The sequence below is a fragment of the Antedon mediterranea genome, chromosome 2 (assembly GCF_964355755.1).
Source record: "Antedon mediterranea chromosome 2, ecAntMedi1.1, whole genome shotgun sequence".
Taxonomy (NCBI): domain Eukaryota; kingdom Metazoa; phylum Echinodermata; class Crinoidea; order Comatulida; family Antedonidae; genus Antedon; species Antedon mediterranea.
The window spans coordinates 2,245,309-2,265,305 of NC_092671.1; the positions used below are offsets into that span (position 1 = coordinate 2,245,309).

Here is a 19,997-nt window from a genome sequence, read left to right on the forward strand (position 1 = left end):
TGATTTCCCTTGGGTAAGATGGTATGATACAAATATTAGCCCTAGCTTTTATCACAAATCCTAAGGGAACTTTGTCATTGCGCTGCTTTTGATGCTGGTATTCTGGTCCAAATCCTACTGTGATTTGAGAGCACTTCTATAACCCGTTTGAGAATTAGCCCACCAAAGTTGCATCTAAAAATCCTATAAATTAATTTTTAATTGGTAAAAAATACATTTTTTGTTTTTAATTTTTGGATTTCCATGGAATTCAATTAAGTATGTTGGGGTCAACTTTCAGTAATGTTTGACCTTTGTAGGGTGTGTAACACTTTATCATACAGTGTAATAGTCTTCTCGGATAAGGACTATAAACCGTAGGTCCTGTGTACATCTGGCTCATGTGCACTTTAAAGAACCTAGTACATCTTTCGAGACGAGTAGGGGGTTACCCCGGTGTACTAGTTTACACACACACACTGTCGTGGACAGACGTAATGGAGCTGTAGTTGGCTGCCGATGACACAATGTGACCCTTAGGGGAGAAGAATGTTGTTGAAAAGGTGCAACATCTTAGTCCACGGCGCCTTTGATCACTTGTTGCTGGAATTGGCGCTTACAAAATTGTAATTGTATATAATATATTAATATTATATTATATATTAATATAAAATTTTGTATATAAAACACGAATCGATGGAACTGACTTTACTTTTTTATTCAAAGTTTTTACTGTCACAAAATTAATTACAGAAAAAAACTAAAATGCTATAATATACAATAATATAATTTCAATAACAATAAGGCTATAATTTACAATTCGTTTTCTACAAGGTTTTCCATTTCCACTTCTTATTCAACTGTAGATAATTATTGAACTTTTAATTTATACAAAGTGTTTTAAACTCAAAGTTGGATTATTAAAATACTCTCATACTCTTATCTCTCGAAACAAATTAAAAGGTATAAAAAATACTTGATAATCGGTGATGTATCTCCACATATGACAATATTTTCCCAGTATCATAGGAAAAATTGGTAATACAGAATCTCATGTGTGTCACATGTTGTGCCTGTATCATGTAATTATAGTCTATGATACTAGGTGATACATGTGAAACACATGTGATGCTGTATTACAGAATTTTCCTATCATACTGGAGAAATCTAGATACAGTACCGAGAGTGGTTACAAATTTAAAATAAAATTTATCTAATGCATATTCATGAAAACTATTCATAAACATGCATATTCATGAGATGCTTGTTCATATAGGAATATCCAGTCACACACAACGCAAAATATGCTAATTAAAATTTGAATATAGAACTATGTATTTCTATACTTTTATTCATAAAGCTCTGTCTATACTATCAAACTATTTTGAAAAAAAAGTGTGTGATGCCCAAATATGGCATAATCAAGTCCATATATGGGCACATCACATTTTTGTGTCACATAAAATGTGATAGTGTAGACAGAGCTTAAGAATGTATGTATTTAACAAATTCAGAAATAGAAAATAAAATTTGACATGGAAAATGTACGAAGATCGTTAAACCTAACTCTTTTAGACACAAAGAACAAATGCATCATCTAGTTTGAAGCACATAAAAAGATTTTTTCCAACAAATTAAATCCGATGACCTATTGACCTTTAAATTCATCCATAAAAGGATGATCACTCGAAGATTATAGCCATGAGGTTAGAAACCGTTTTAGCAGATGAAAGTCATAACATTTACAGCCTTATCTCTTTATTAAATCTAACAATTCTACTCGTTTAAATACATTTAGACGAGTAAAAAAAATACCGGATGGATACCACGATCTTGTAATTTCAAATTACAACTAATGTCACATTATTAGGAGTTTAGCAATCGCTCTCTCTATCTCACATAATTTAATCTATGTTCATAATGTACAAAAATTCAAGGGAAAGAATACAGTAGTACTATATATTTATATATATTTATATAATATATTTATCTTGGATTGGTACACAATTTTCTACAAATCACTCAATTTACAATTTGTTTTAGCAATTTTTTTTTACCTTCAGAATTATTTTCAATCATGCAGGGATTTAGTACAATGTTGTTTTTCTAATAATATCAATATAAACTTAGGATTTAGATTCTGAGAAAAAGATAATAATAATGCTACATAAAATGCTACTATAAGTGAAATTTGGCAGTTTTAAAATTATTTTCATTATTGAATTCAATATTGTTCATAATAACCTGTAAATGTCACTTGTAAAAAAATTATTGAAAATAATTTTTAGTCTTAATTTGTGGTGGTGGGTGCTTAATAACAAAAGGTATTTTAAGATCATTTTAAGTACAGTAATAAATGCATGAGCTGAAGATGCAATAATAAGATCTTAATCTTTTAAGTGCTTCTTTAAAACTAGTTTTCAAACCATTGTCTAAGTTATCTACTTTTTCTACTGAACATTCACTGAAAATGCGTCTTTTTATTGAATACAGTATTATTTATATTACATTAAAGGTTTTTATAGAATTACTTGATGCTACAATTAAAATAGGCAGTCTTAAGCTCTGTCTACACTATCAAATTTTATGTGAACAAAAAATGTGATGTGCCCATATATGGACATGATGACATCATATCACTATCATATTTGGGCACATCACACTTTTTTTGTCAAACTAGTTTGATAGTGTAGACAGAGCTTAAGTGCGTAGAGAGATAAACATTATTTTTCTGTGCTATCAGAACAATAAATTAACACTGAGTTTATACAGCGGTTCTTTGAATACATTCACTGTGCTAGCATTAGGGTAATAGTTGAGAGTGGAATATACAATGATTCTACCCGACAAAAACATCTTCATTTTCTACGAATCAATAAACATGACAGGCAGGTGCGTCAGATACATTCCCGTTTAGTTCATCGTTTCCAGTAATTATCTTAATATTTATTTTCTTAATAGAACCATCTATAAGTTCAATAGATTTTACGCTGAAATTATTTGGCACATGTCTTTCAAATCTGTAATCTGCAACACTGTAAAAAATAACTTGTGTATTTTGGTTGATATTTTTCAACTCAGATACGTCATTTTGTGATTGGCTGTTGTCGTACATCCTGTTCCTGAGAAACATGGTAATATTTTTCGTAGAGACGGTAATAACTCAACACCTTTGCAATCTTCCTATTAAATAGTCTCTGAAGCTCAGATTAGGTTAGCTCACTGTTAACATAGTTTCTAGCGTTTTTTACCAATATGTGTTCATGGTTTATTATAAACCCTCAAGTTACTGCAATATTCACACAGAAGGTAATGACAGTACATTCCGCACCTCACAACATGTTATGTGTAGGCCGGACCTCTGCTCTCAACACGATTGATTTATGTGTGAGACCTTTTCACTCTTAACATGTGGCATTCTCTGTGTTGACGCAGGCCAAACTTCTGCTCTCAACATGATAGCTTACTCTTTGTCTGTGCTAGCCAGACCTCTGTTCTCAACACAATGGTTTTCTGTGTGCCTGTGCAGGCCAAACCTGTATTCTCTCCATGGCTTTGTATAATATCTGTGCAGAGAGCACATTTGAAGGATCGTTCTTCATCAGCTATCATTTTTAAATTAGCAATACCATGATTTTACAACCTGTGAGAGCAGTATTTAAAACATCATGTTTTATACCTGAACTTCTTCATCCGTAAGCCTACCCTCCATAGTTATAAGTTTATGAAACCTGAGGGCGGTGTTTACAACATGTCTTCCAAACAAATATTTTAACACTTTGTCTGTTTTTTAAAACTTTGTGGATTTACCGATCCTGTGTAAATGTCATGACGATGTTTACAACATTTCACGACCCTCTTGTGAATATATCCACATTCTGAAATTTCACATTTCAATATATTTTATAAACAGTTGCATTTTCGTTTAATTTAGTAAACAATTTTTGATGTTTTTGAGCAAGATTCAGAAATCTTCATAAGTGTCTTTTTTACACGAAGGGATGTATGTCGAGCAGATGCCGTGTGGTACCAACATTCCTTCATCAACTTAGCAAGACAAGTTAGCGTCTGTGGGGAGATAAGTAAATCATACATCAAATTCAATTTCAAATTGCTATCATTACTACAACTTTCAAATTCAAACATCTTACAAATTTTAATTATTCATCCGGGAGCAAAATATGAAGCATTAGACGATGTCTGAGAATCACAAGTTGAGAAACAAAAACTGATAAATAGTGATGTGTAACATGTGTTATTACCGTGGCGATGATCTCATAAGAAAGATGTCAACATTTGTCAATGATGACACACTAGCAGTTGACAGACGGTTCACTATTTGTAATGAATTTGAAATGTAGACAATGAAAAACAGACAATTGTAACTTAACTGAAATCAAGATAGCATAATCCATGTATGAAAAAGTGTATTACACACTGAAATATGCTATTATGTTGGAATTGAAATTCTTAATAACATACACTATTGTTATCTTTCTAATGAAGTGTTTGAATATTGATTCTCTGCCCAATGATATTCCTTTAATCATTAATAACCACACTTAATCTCTGTCTACACTAACAACTTTATGTGACAACTTTATGTGATGTGCCCATATATGGACATAATGATGTCATATCACTACCATATTTAAACTAAAACTATCATACTTGGGCACATCACACTTTTTTTGTCAACCTAGTTTGATGGTGTAAACAGAGCTTTAGGGATCCTGTCAAAAAGATTCTACTGCAGTTTACTGTAGTAACTATACATTTTTACTGCAATAAACAGTTTATATGATGCCAAAACAAGCTTGCAGAATAATTGTATAAACAAATTCAAGAGTACACAAAATGTAGTCTATATTTTTTTGGTGTTACTTACTTGGTCTGTACACCACCTATTATGTAACGTGGGTCTTAGCTTCTCTACACATACAACTTTCCTCATGTACTCAAAACTAGGGTCGTTGGGAACATACTCATAAAATGGTGGTTTATATTCCTCACACAAACCTGAAATAAAAAATAAATTCAAATTAACATCAATGTATTTTGAACATAATATTATTATTGTCATAGTTTCTCTATGAAATCAATAATAAGAACATCAGTAATCCTTTCATTTTATTTTTTTCAATAACAAAATGTGATGTTAAAAAAATGAAGTAAATAAAAGATAATCTCTGTCTCCTCCCAAAGCCTGGCAGGATTATAAAAAGGTTAATTAAATACTGTCTGGCGGTGGCTCTCCAGGCATATATGTGGAGGAGTCTGAGTACACTGTATATGAGAAGCTGTTTTGTAGGTAACAGGGCCAAAAAAGGCACACAAAACAAACCTACATATCATTGTGGCTAACATTTCGACAAGGGAAATATGGTGAGGCATATTAGTAGCCCCTTCTTTCTTCCTATAGTATCAAAGGTCAAAGACCCTCCCTCCCACTTCCTTGAGTATTATCAACTACCTTACCTCCAATCTCACACCGCCTTCCAACTTCCCATAAGACCATTCCAAAAGCGTAGACGTCAGCTCGCTTGAAAGACTCAAAGCTTTCCATGTTCATAGTCTCGTCCAACATTTCTGGCGACATATACCTTTTTGTTCCAACTTTATTGTTAGAGCCTACATTAATAGTATTAGAGTCTTCTGAATGTAAAACGGCCAATCCTAAATCCGCGATACAACACGTGAGATTGTCCCGAACTAATATATTTTTAGTTTTAATGTCTCTATGCGCAATGGCTGGCTTTGTTCTGTTACACTTTATCTCCGTGTGCAAATGGACTAATCCGCTAGAGGCAGAAAGAAGCAGACGACACATTAACGGTGGATCTAGAATGTTCCGGTTCAAGAAATCGTAGAGTGAACCGAGAGGATGGTAATGAGTGATTAACCAAAGTTGCGTGCAAGAATTACGAGACGTCATGTCAGATGCGATGAAACCCAGAATATTATCGTGCCTCAATAATACTGTGTTATAAATCTCTGTTTCTCGTATCCAAGATTTTTCGTCTCTTGAACTAAATATTTTGACGGCAACATTTTCTCCCTGCCACTGACCCCTCCAGACTTCACCATACCTGCCCTTACCTGAAAGATAATATGATATATATTTTTATTCCTTTATTGTATTAACAAAAACAACCAAGATTAATAAATAAATTTTAATTTAACTTAAATAACTATATTGTGTTTCTGGCCATTCATTCATCAGTAAAATCAACTTTAACATTTATTGTCATGTAGATGATACAAATAAAAACATCACAAAATTCTATAGACAAAAACAAATGATCAAAAATTATTTTAGAGTGTTCAGCATTGTTCAGTGCCCTATAGCACCTGAATAGAAATGGTTACAGAACCTACAGTATTTCTACCAGTGATGATGGACAAGTAACAAAAGGTATTTTTAGAATGGAAAAGAAATAAATTGTTATTTAAAATGCATTATCAATCAAAATAATGTCAGTTGCAAATATTAATAACTTAGCAAACCTTAATATAAATATTATGGCAATATTTTTCTAAGGAACTTTCCACAAATTGAATTTAAATTAAAAACATATCCGAGTTTAATAAACCATACAAATGTACAAATTGAATCTCTATTCATGTAACAGAAATTAAATCATCTTCTTTGTATATCAAGCTATAAAAAAAGGGCAAAATTAATATGTTTTCATGTCAACCAAGTGGGTTCTCATGGAAACGATGTACTGTATAATATAACTTATGTAATAATGTCTGCGAAATACAAGGATTATTCCAAAATCATTTGTTGCGTCGGCAACGATGAATCATGCTTTGGTAACGAAGCAGATCGCCCTGACAACAGTCTGTGCCGTCATGGTGATAAAGTTGTGCGATCATGTTAAATCCGCAAATGAAATTCCTCGCAATGATCTTTTAATGTGAACAAGCTTACTGCGACGTAAGCTGTTCTATACTGGGCTATACATTCCTGTATGAGACCTGACAGTTTAAGTGCTAAGTAAAATTACCACTAGATAAATCACAATATCTTGTATCGTTTGTATTACAAATGAGCAAAATACGTTTGTAACATAAAACTTGAGGCAATCAAAGATTTATGCTTCATTACGCATCTTCTGATTTTAACTCAGTAATTCAAGTTTTTATGTACTCAAATTATTCATTTTAATCATGTTAACACAGAGGATTTATGAAAAAAGATGTTATTTTAACAGTTTCTCATCAGCCAATCAGAAGATGTGTGAATCCCAGTACAATGAATCCACACTGCTACTACACATTAACTAACATTTCACACTCAAATATTTAAATCACTTTTTTATTTATTCCAATGTATGGTATAAAAAATCATTTATTCATTTCTGTCTCAAAAATTGATTTTTTTTGTTTTTATTTAAGTACATTAATTATCATAACATATTTATTATTATTATTAACAAAGATTGCTTTTTGTAAAAACCAACAAATTATAACTTATAAACTTACAGAATGTTTCGTAAACCAGATGAAATATTTCCAATTTTGATTATTATTTTATTCAGGGGAGTTTCTATGAAGGTATTTGTTTGAGGGAGGTATTTATTCGAGGGAGGTATTTATTCGAGGGAGGTATTTATTCGAGGGAGGTGTTTATTCCAAGTTAACATTTATTAAAATGGTACCTATCTAATTAATATAACATTTCAATAACATTAAATATAAGCATGTTTTTTCACAAAAAGGGTGCTATATAAATGTGGTATATTATTATTATTACTATATTATTATTAAATATCAAGTTTTTTTCTGCCCAAATGAATAAAAAGCTAAAATTACTCAAAAAATTCTTTCACTAGAAAAAAAATATAATTTAAATCATTATTAATGTTCCACCTGCCTAAAATATTTGTAATCGTTACTTTCGCTAAACGGTAAAACATAACGATAACAGGAAGAAATTAAGGTAACGTTTATTTATATTAATCACATGCATTAAAACGATATTGATTTTTGAATAGTCACCATGCAATAAAACCTTCAACAAATTAGTATGGGAACAATTTATTAATTATCAATATTAATAATTTTTATGGAATAATCCCACCATACATCAAAGTGACAGCTGAAATCTGGGAATTATCCATTGAGGAAAGTTATGGCTTCAGTAATGTGCTGAGGTTGGCTTTGTTAACGTTAACTTTGAGTACTTCAAATTAAATTCTAATTTATGGAAGTTATTCCGTAACTAGAATTTTGATTAATTTATTACAATTTTGAGAACATTATTAATTTTAAATATATTCATGAGATTTAAAAATATATTACTCATATTCTTATAATAGCATACAGTAACAACAAAAGAATTTGAGAAGTGCTCTAAAAATAATACTAAAGATATACTATCATATTCAGATTATTAAAATTTAATTGTGATTAATTTTAGATGTATTGTCTTGTAAAAAATGAAGGTTAATAAACTAACGCCCGTATTCTTAAACCGGACTTTAGTCGTAGTTCGAGCTAAAACTAAAAAAATGACGTCATTTTAATTCATAAACCGAACTTCAACTAAATCACCGACTAAATCAGGCCAACCTCGACTAAATCGAGACGGATTTTGATCGATTTTTTTAGTCCTGGAGGGAGCAGACTAAATGGTCGACTAAATGGTTTTTAAATGGTTTATAAAAAACGTAACAGTCATTGAGTTGTTATATTGGCCAGATATATATCTATATTTATATTAGCTTAATTAAATATACATTGGTATAAATTATAATAATGAAAATCATCTTTATTTACAACTGTATACAAATTACATTATTTTCTTCGCGCAAGTCCGACTTGAGCTACGTCACGCGACAATGGGAGATGCGGCAATTCACCACGCGATGGAATGTTTAGGGGGCCTAGCGCTTTCTTGTCACGCTATGACGTGCGTGGTTCGTGGCGATCATAGTTTGTTGGGGGCCTAGAAAATATAAAAGTTACCGTACCGCCATGGTTCCTAAATATATTTTTAAGATTTTATTTGTTGTTAATCAAATATACTTCACTGTTAAATTAATACTGATATTGTTCTAATAATTAACGATTAAAATTATTTTTCATGTATATAGTCCTGATGCGTAAAAAGTGTTGTAAGAAATGGAAAGTGATATCAATGCGCAAAATTTCGTCTGCTCCTCAATACTCTCTTGTCATTGGCCAATGTATAGCCTTTGTTACCCAGACGTGTGCAACTCGACTAAAAGCTCGACTTCATTAAGTCGAACTGCAAACTTCGACTACTTCGTTTTTGAATCGAATTTGAAGTAATAGCTCGAACTACGACTTTTCCAAGTCGAACTTTGAACTACGACTAAAGTCCGGTTTAAGAATACGGGCGTAAGACTTTGAATAGTTAATCACTTTTGTAAAAAATACTAAAAAAAAGGGTTGTCACTTACAAAAAGACAAAATTAACGGTTAAATTACACCAAAATCTCATTTACAGTACTTCCAGTCAATTAAACTTTGTTTGTGTTATTGTTAAAGTAAACTATTTTTTTTTTTCATTTTTCGATCCAATTTTTGGTCAATGTGAATAACTATTATATGACATTAAAATGGGTATTCAACAACAAAAAAATTTTTTTTTCAGGGTGACAATATATCTTTGATACTTACCAACTTGTTCAACCAATGTAATTTGTCGTGCTACTGTTCTTTGTACCAAGAATGGTAACCCTGATCCACTGCCAGACGTGCAAGAATGGTCAAACATGTCCTTTAAAAACAAAAATAAAAACATTTTAAACATATTATTCTTAAGTTCTCTCTACATTATCAAACTAGTTTGACAAAAAAGTGTTACTGTATGTGCCTAAATATGGTAGTGATATGCCCAAATATGGTAGTGATATGATATGACATCATCATCGTCATGTCCACCACATTTTAAAATAAAGTTTGATAATGTAGACAGAGATTTAGCTTGACAATGTTTGCTTTATTTCTATGTATTTTTTTTATTATTATTAATTAAATTGATGTTTGATGAAGTAATATTCTGTTTATGCTCATAAAAACGACCTACCAAATTACATACTTTTTTAACTTTCGCAATAAATATCACTATATATTATATTTAGATCAGTTATAATATTTGTATTATTTAGATTATCCTTGACGAAGGATACTGTTTCCCAAACCTTGCCACTTGCGTTCTGTTCTGTTTTATCTACCGTTTTGATTTATCTTTTTGCTTATTCTCACCGACACCCACAGCTTTTCAGAGCAAGAATATCTTTCTATCAATTTGTAGCACTTTCCTTTTTAAAAATGTTTAATAAATACCATAAATTGATACGAATCACCAGATTCATAAAATATTAAGATATAGAGATAGGGTATTGCGTCTAGTTAAATTGGTAGGTATCGTGTTAAGTTCATTGCTCTAACGGATTACTTTATTTAATTTCGTGATACACAGGTGTAAAAGTCTCATGTTTTCATTTATTTCAAAGTGATACCGTATCAGAGGTTACCCTGGATGCAACGATTGTCACATGTCACATTTTTTAATGTTACATGAGAATGGTTTATGTAACACGGTACCAATTAAATCATAATGGTTAGAATGGGCGATTGAAGAAAAAAAAAACACATCTGCTTCTATCAGATGATTATTAATATTTTTGTTTTTAGTTGGAAAAATTCCAATGAATTATAACAATTAAAACTTATATTTATACAAGGTTATCCAAGAAATATATCAGAAAAAGATATGAGGTGAAAGTGATTAACCATTGCATCAAACTTATTTTATCTTATTTTATTCATAAGCATCGTGTAACTTGCCAATCACAGGATGGATAAACTAGGGAGTGGAGTTCAAAGAGTTACAACTGTGCACAAAGTCAGGATCGAACCTCGGACCTTCAAATTGGAAGGCAAGCATGTGAACCACCAAGCTACAGCTCCATTATGTTTTAAATGGGATTGATCATATGTTTGTGGAAAAGAAAAAATTGAAACTATTTACAAATAAACTACAGAAGAACCCCAATTAAGAACCATCATTGGAACCCAACAATGTTGTTTTTCTTTCAAAAGAAAGTGACGTCAGAAACGAGCGGTTCTACTGTAATATTAACATTTAATGTATGGTAAAATTTGAATTCAATTGTTAATCATCTGATATTCAAACCTAAATATTGACCCTTGACCCAACTACATGAATATGCATACAAAGTTCATACAAGTTATTGCTTGCTTATACAGTAGTACCCTGGATGGATTCAATATGCTCGCTCTCATCAGACTTTATTTAATTTCAAACACCTGCAGTCCCATATTATTCAAATGCTTGTTGTGAGAGTTTGCCGATTTAAGATGGATGGGCTTAACTCTCATAAAAGGCTAGCAATGCATCTATATTGTGATTATCCGTAGGCTAGGCTAGCTAACACTCAATCTTACTCACAAAGGAAACCGTACGACGGCGGTAATATGATGGAAAATCATTGGGAAACATTCAGCTGTGATGAATCTTTCGCATATAAAAAGATTTATAAATTTTTATGACGATGCAAATTACAATGTATCAAGTGGGAAAAAGTTAATTTTTTGTAATAATAATGATAAAAAATCAACACATTAGAAAACAAAAGGAAACATTAATATGATAATTGTTCACAATATAAATTGTTCACAATACAATTTTTTTTTATTATCTAGTGGAAATAAATTTATGAATATTAAATATGTTTGTGATTCAAAAATTATTAAATTATTGATTATATAGTACGAATATTGTTGACCAAAAACATCTTTTTTAGGTTGCACCTACCAGCTGCAAATGATAATAAGTACAAACAGATATAAAAGCTATTGATAAAAGCAAAAGGTCAAGAGGTCAGGTCATGACCTATGTTGCAAACATGTTGTTGTCAAGAACCCATATTGGTCTCTTCTTTGTAACCAAGAACAATTTTTAAATAAAAAAAGAGTCAATAACCTGACAAAGTGCGGCATTCGACAAGGTATATGAAATTGGAATTAAATTAGACATACCGCCAACTGATGATGTATTAATGTTTCCATGTAAAATTACTGTACATCAATTTAATGTCATAGTTAATATATAAATCTGTGAAATCTACAGCAAGTTTAATAGAGCTGACATTTGATTATAATGTGTCGGTAGGATTTAATCATAATTCAAGTTATCTCAATCAATGGCTCATTGACGAGAAACCTAGAAGATAAAGGCATGTTGTCCGTCTGTGAATAGACAACCTAACTAGGCCTCTCATCCTCTGAATAAATAATGTACATGTACAGCATCAATGCATTTAGCTATTTATACGAAGATATAAACTATACCCGCTAGTTCTATCAAAAGAGATATTTTTATAACTAAAATTGACAAAGTAATTTGTGTTCATTTTACATTCTTTAAACTCGGTAGGTCATCCATTTCTCGAGTAATCTCAAGTCATTCATATTCACTACCCGCATACATATCTACTCTTAACGTGACAACGCTAGAAGGCACTCTGCGGAGAACTATCCATTTATAACTAAATCATGTGTCTCGCTGATGACACATAAAAGCGACACATACGAGTAATTTACGCCGTATTTTGACGTTTATAAGCGCATCAATATCATTTTTGTATACCTGACGGTGTTGGCTTTTACCTGACGTTTACTGAATTTGAATAATCTAACATGGAGTATGCATAGCTCTTGCGATTAATCATTTCTAAATGACAATCTGTAATAATTAATTTTCTGGGCATAAAAAAGGTTGTGAACTTCAGTAGATATAATCAGATTGGATACATTGAATGAACAGCACTCACAAGCACTCAACAAGATTGTTGCTACATTGGACATTTCCAAAGCGTCACTGTTTATTTATTAACTTTTATAATTTTTAATCAATTCATCTATTAACACCCTCTTAATAATTTATATTTCTAATTAATGCGTGAGTGAATAAATTATATTGGACCCAGTAGTAGTATTTGGTTCAGCAAATTACGTGATCAAGATGTTTTTTTCCGTCCCTGATAGTAAATCAAATTAAGACAAGTAAAACATGACGATGATCGTATTGGACGTCTCAAATGGGAGAAAACAATGGTTTATGAATACTCGCTGATTGACAAGATAAATACACATTGACAAGCAGTTTTAAAGCATCAGATGACACAACACAAATATGCCATAAGAAGAAGAAAATATTTGTACTTGTCAATTATGAAATTTTATATTTTATTGTTAATCGCAATAAAACATTTATTTCCTTTTCTGTCTTTTTGTAAATCAAAATGCATCTAAAAAATTCTTCAAGAAATTAATATGGAATTAGACATTTATTTATTTATAGGCTTTTGTTTTTATTTACTTTTCTGTTTTTTGTTGTATTTTGTTTATTGTATCTGTCCCAAATGATCAGCAATTGCTGGATGTATCACCCTCATTAAATATGGTTCAAATATATAAAATAAATAAATTATGAACTCTGTGAGAATAAAAAGTACTGTAAGCGGCACCAATCAATATTACAGTATATATTTTACATAAAATATTCTAAATTTGAATACATTACTACATACTATATCAACATATCATAATTACATGTATAACAAAATAGTAGTAGCAAGACAAAGACAAATATATATTATTTGATATTAAGAATCTAGCGAGTCACAGAGTTCAATAATATCCATACATAAAAACTATTTCAATTACGATTTACAGGTCATTTGTGAGCACGTTGACGCGACAACAACAATTTGAAGGGTTATACGTGGACTTAATAGCACATTTCAATTAATAACGCGCGTTTAGGACATAGATTCCGAGTAGAAAATGAATATCTTCAAGTAAGTATAAAGTTGATGGAGATGAATGGTTATAGCAAGGCTGCTTACTAATTTATGATTTATAATCACTGTGAATGAGACTTTACTTTGAAAGTAAATATTCAATGCTTTTGATATTGAGAAACAAAAAGGATACCTCCAAATAAAGACCAGTTTTTATTAATGTTAATAATGTTAATGTATATAGCGCATGCAAACTGAGCTGATTTACATCCACAAATGCGACTTTCTTAAAAGTTATTAATGATATTGAGAAACAAAAAGGACACCTCCAAATAAAGACCAGTTTTTATTAATGTTAATAATGTTAATGTATAGTGCATGAAAACTGAGCTGATTTACATCCACAAATGAGACTTTCTTAAAAGTTATTGATATTGAGAAACAAAAAGGATACCTCCAAATAAAGACCAGTTTTTCCTGGTTAATGGTAATAATGTTGATGTATTTATTATATAGCGCATGAAAACTGGAGCGATTTACATCCATTAAATAAGCCTTTATTGAAAGTAAATAATGAATGATTTTGATATTGATAAATAAAAGTATACTGTACTTCCAAATAAGGATCAGTATTTCATGATCCCCCATGTTGATTATTGAAGATTGAAAAGGCCAAAAAAATTGCAATTTGTAAAGATAATAATACTATTGAAATTGATCAATAAATTGCCTAGCAAAAATGAATACCCAAATACCTTTAGTGTACTGTCTCCGGCAGGTACCGCACGTAACTCGTGAGGGTGTCTGTGTGCGAGTTCTGGGTCAACCATCGATAACTTTTGCATTTGCCTTTTGTGTTTATGTCGAAACAAACATAAACAGAACAATATTAGAAACGTTAGAGCAACAAATGGACCCAAAATGGAGGTGACTAATATTGGTACATTGTACTTCGCCATCGTCATGTTCCCGCCTGTAAAGAGAAACAAATTATGAAAATTAATTGAAAATAAATTTTAAATGCTACAATTGTAGGTAGTGTAAGATCATACATTCTCCTTTTTTAATACATGTTTAGACTATTGGTGTAAAGTAAACACTGTTTTATGAGAAAAAAAAAGCATTACAATCTTTGCTCAAAAATGGGATGAAAATCACAAAATCTGTTGTTTTTCATATCCTAATGCCATTATACATTCACAAAGCATGGGTGGAAACTCTCAACTTTGACCTCAAAAGGCCCGGATGGACTGCCATTTAACAACCGAAGGAATGATTAATGACCGCTTTATGCGAGGATGGACGTCCTCAGAACTTTAAATTTCTTTTTAAAAAAAATCGCTGTAGTCAGTTTTCGTTGGATGTTACTAATTAAAATTTTAAAGTAAGAACACCTTTGAACAATGTACAATTCAAAGAAAGTGTCATTTGGGATTTCATTCAGATGAATAGGTGCTAAGCCTGTGTTTTAAGAACCCTGTTGAGTGAGTGATTTACTTGTTAATTTAGTCATGTAAATGGTAAATCTTTTAAGCCATCTGAAAGTTTTATTCTCAGTTAGTTATTCTATGCCATTAGCACATTTACTATCCATCCGTATATTATCCAATACTCTTACATTTGACATTATAAATCAGTTTATAAAAATAAATTTCAGGTGAATCATCATCGTAAGTTTCACAATCAATATATTGATTATTACAGAACTAGGAGGCCAACTAGAAGGCCTACTTAAGACAGTGGCTGTATGTAAACTAGTACACCTACTTGTCTCAAAGATGTACTAGGTTCTTTAAAGTTTATATTCCTTGTCTGAGAAGACTCGTTTTACCACCAGAGACAGTGGCTGTGTGTGAACTAGTACACCTACTTGTCTCAAAGATGTACTCTAGGTTCTTTAAAGTTTATATTCCTTGTCTGAGAAGACTCATTTTAACACCACCACCATAGTGGCTGTGTGTGTACTGTACTACTCAGTACACCAGAGTCACACACTATTAGTCTCAAAAGATTTACAGTACTACAGTAAATCCTAAATACACACAAGGATTTGGGTACACTGGACCTACGCTTTATAGTTTTTGTCAGAGAAGACTCATTCTACCACCAGAACAATGGAGTGAACCACAAATGGTCATTTATATAGAATTTAGGTGGAAGAAATATAGGCTGGGAAGAATTCAGGTTTAGTATGTCATCATATCAATAAATAAAAGTGAATGTTACCTGGGTCTGTTGATGCAGGTTTTGGTGTAGGAGATGTTGACAGTGACACTGATATGTTGACATTACACATGTCACCCTCACAGCACTGTATACTCAACTTGCTGTTAGATCCTGACTTACATATAAGTATCCCTTGCTGACCATAATTAAGACAACCCTGAAAAATATAATATAATGAAAACATAAATTATATATCAAGGGTACATTTTAATCAACTTTTGTTTTGAGGTAATCCTCGTTTTCAAAGCTTGGCCCGACTATGTGGAATAACCTCACTAAAAGGATCCCCAATTCATCATCATGAGTGCCAATCTTTTAAAAACACACCTTGTTACCAGATAATCGTTTATTGTAAAGCGCTATATATGACACTGTAATGTTATGCAAGAGAAAGGTAAATATTGAGTGTTACGAAATCCTATGACAGCTATTAGAGTATTCAATGATACAACTTAAATACTAGATTTTTTTTTGCACTTTCTTAACCCTTCTGTTTTTAAAAATATTTTAAAATTATTCTTCTACATTAATGAATTGCTATATATTGAGTATGTCAAGACCAAATGCCCTTCCACTACCTCATTACGCTCTCATGTATGTATTAAGAATTTGAGCCTAGGAATCTTAAGATCTAAACCATCATCTTGCTAAGTTAGTATCTAGAATATATTTAACTTGCATTGATTCATGGACGTCGAACTGTACACGTCTTGTTGTCGGTAAACATTAGACGGTGATCAAACAGTTACATTGCTTCCGTCATTTCTACGTAATTAGCAAAAACTTTGAAAAGTTCTTGTCTATCGTGGAGTTTTACAGTAATAGATCGGTAAATTAAGATTTATCCTGAACACTGTAATATTACGCCACAGTTAATTACAATATATTCATACTGACTGTTTAAAGTCACATACGCCGAGAGAAAGAAGAGCGAAATCGACTAATTGTGCTCATTCTAAAGAATCATGTCTCACAGTCATCTAATCACACAGAGCAATGCCTTTAAGATGGTTCAAAACGACGACCTATCTTTATGACCAACCAAGGCAGAGTTGACCGAGAGTGGAGACTTGACCGAGAGTGGAGACTTGACCGAGAGAACACTCCGACAAGAGGAGTATAATGGCTAATTCACCGGTTCGACCCACGAAAATGTTAATGTAATGAAAATTATGTTTTAGATGTTAATGCTAACATCTAAAATTGTTTAGTGCCTTGTACATACACTTGTATGGAATGCTGATAAAAAAAGCGTGAAAAGATGTTTATATACCGTAGTTAGTTTACAAACGCAGTTATAGATGTTACTGTTTAAAATACATACATATTCTATATATTTTATGCTTGTCTTCCAGCAACTCACATAGTTATTCAAATTAGCTTTCATACAATTATTAATAATGCCTTTATTTAAATTCATTTTGTGGTCGATACAAGCAATCAATCAAATAACACTATAACTGTCAATTAACTGTCAATCAAATCAATGCATGTTTTGAAATATTAGAATGCTAAATGATGTTCATATCTAAGCCATCGGCACAAGCTTGGTGGTCTAGAGGTACAGTAGCAACTCCTTGCTAGTAATCTGGAGGTTGTGGGTTTGAATCCCACCCGAGAATCACTTGAACTTGTATCTTAGTGTACGAAACACAATTTACAAATTACTTTTAAAAATGTTAAAACTTTCAGTTTTGAGAACTTCTATATTAAAAAAACTTTCATAGTTTGTTTTTATAATAAACTTTCAACAATTTAGGTAATTTTCATTTGATTATTATGTCAAAATCCCACTGTTGAAGAAGTCTAGAGATTAGAGCAGGCCTGGATTAGAGCATATACATAATAGACCAAGGAAGTCAAATTGTTTTGTCTTTTATGTATAAATATATTGTTTATTAAATACAGACATTACAGGCAAAGAATACATTCTAAACCCCTTGGTGATAACTGAAAACTATTCAATTAATTATTTTGAAACCAAACTTTTATTTTCAAAATAATAAACTGTATGAAGTTTTCTTTGTTTATGAATTTATGAGTATACCAATGAAAGAAATGATTTTATTCTGAAATGGAACAAAATTTACCGCAAAGATCATAGCACCAGAAGACATAAAATGGAGTCTTATCATTACACTGCTAGAGATTGTACTTGAACACAGTTGATATGGGATATCAAATACCTACACAAACATTCTGACCACTCCGTGCTACCTACATTTCAGATGTGAATACAAGTAGCGTGTAGTCTAGTTTGGTATTTCATAAATACAGATGTTACTAGCAAAACAAAATACATGTCATCTGCGTTTGAAAATTCCAACTCCTTATATAAATGGATCGTTTTCTTCCGGCCGTGACTTTTCTACAATAACTCAACATCTGCTCAAATTCAAAGAATATACTTAATCGTTATTGTTTGCTAAATTTTATATTTAATACAGCTTCCTGTGGACTGGTTTAATAGAATTTAGTAAAAACATATTTGTATGGGGCAGTGGATGGACTAACACCATCTGCTTAGAACAATAGAAATGTAGATAATGAATGATTCAAATTTGTGGTTTCTCTCATTCTATGAATTAGGAATTTAATTTAAATAATTACTTAATAATATTTGTGGTTCTCTATTATTTATAAATAAATAAAGCATTTAAATTAAAAATTATTACTTAATATTTTATTTATTTTGAAAAACTAAAAAATAATTATAATTACCAAGTTACTGTACTTCATTTTTTTAAATCTAATTAGAAATGTTACCAAAAACTATTAATAATCATAATTTTATTTCAATGTGATATTAAAAGATATCTCCCTTGAAAAGATAATTGGACAATTTTTTGCTGTTGTTGGCCATTTTAATGACATAATTTATCCAATTTGACCAAAAATTGCATGGAGAAACAAATATAATATTTACCCAATAAACCATGATTAAAAGACAATATTCTGTTGTTTATTTTTCGGTAAAAGTGAATAACTTCATGAAAACAACATTTTTATGGTCTTCTGTATTAAAAATTTGATTTTTTAGTTTAGTAGTCAATCTGATATCCCCATGTGCATGGATTTATGCAATAGTAAATACTTATATAAAAAATATAAGTCTACCTTATCCAGCTCTAATTTATATATAGATATAAATTCTTTTTTTTTTTCATTTTATGTTTCTAAAACTAAATCGTCAAATAAATAATTCATTGAATAACAACATTCCAAATATAATGATTGAATATTATTTATATATTCTTTGAAAAGAATATTTTGCTAAAATGCATATAAGCATCAGTTCACGGACATCTTTTGAACATGAAGTGCTCGTTGTGGCTGTAAAACATGCCGTAAAATCTATTAATACTGCCATTACTGCTATTAAACATACTCTCTACACTACTTATGCTACACTTATAAATCTTGATGATATATCAGTTGATAAACTTCGATGAGAAACTCGTTGCCAGAAGATAAATTTTTCGAAGAATGATGAAAATTAAAAGGTTCGAGATTGAAAAACGACATTGTGAATAATTTATTTACAATAGTATGTTGAGATGAGTAGAGAGATAGATACATAGTGAAGATGCTTTAACAATGATGATGGGATAAAGAGATAAAAGATGAAGATGATGATGATGATGAATGAAGAAGGAGTGAAACGTTAGTGCTTGGGCCTATACCTCAACTTGTCTTTCTTTAAGAGTTCTTGTCGATCAAGTGATGATGCTGTGAATGATTGTAAATCGTTGAATAATGAGATAAGAAGAAGAGATTTACTACAACCTATCAATAAACCTATGTAGAGTTTCTTTTAGGCCTAATATTTAATCTTTACATAAAAACACAGAGAAATAATCCTTCTACCATACAAGTATACTGTAACTATTATAGTTACTTCATATACAATAATATAAAATATAACAGTTCACATATAAACTCATATTTGCTGGTAATTAACTCTATAAATAAATAATCTCATAT

The 19,997-nt window shown here is 31.1% G+C and overlaps 1 protein-coding gene across 2 annotated transcripts in view; it reads right to left on the bottom strand.

Moving 5' to 3' along the window:
- Window positions 1-687: 687 nt before the first annotated feature.
- Window positions 688-19,997, bottom strand: part of LOC140040034 (activin receptor type-1-like) — a 67,980-nt gene continuing 48,670 nt past the window's right edge. For both annotated transcript variants that reach the window (XM_072085669.1, XM_072085670.1), the window contains exons 3-8: window positions 16,014-16,170; window positions 14,543-14,760; window positions 9,634-9,733; window positions 5,458-6,078; window positions 4,868-4,998; window positions 688-4,047 (exon numbers count right to left, since the gene is read on the bottom strand). In XM_072085669.1, the coding sequence (XP_071941770.1) occupies window positions 3,910-4,047; window positions 4,868-4,998; window positions 5,458-6,078; window positions 9,634-9,733; window positions 14,543-14,760; window positions 16,014-16,170 (1,365 nt within the window). In that variant the 3' untranslated portion in view covers window positions 688-3,909. The remainder of the gene's footprint in view (window positions 4,048-4,867; window positions 4,999-5,457; window positions 6,079-9,633; window positions 9,734-14,542; window positions 14,761-16,013; window positions 16,171-19,997) is intronic.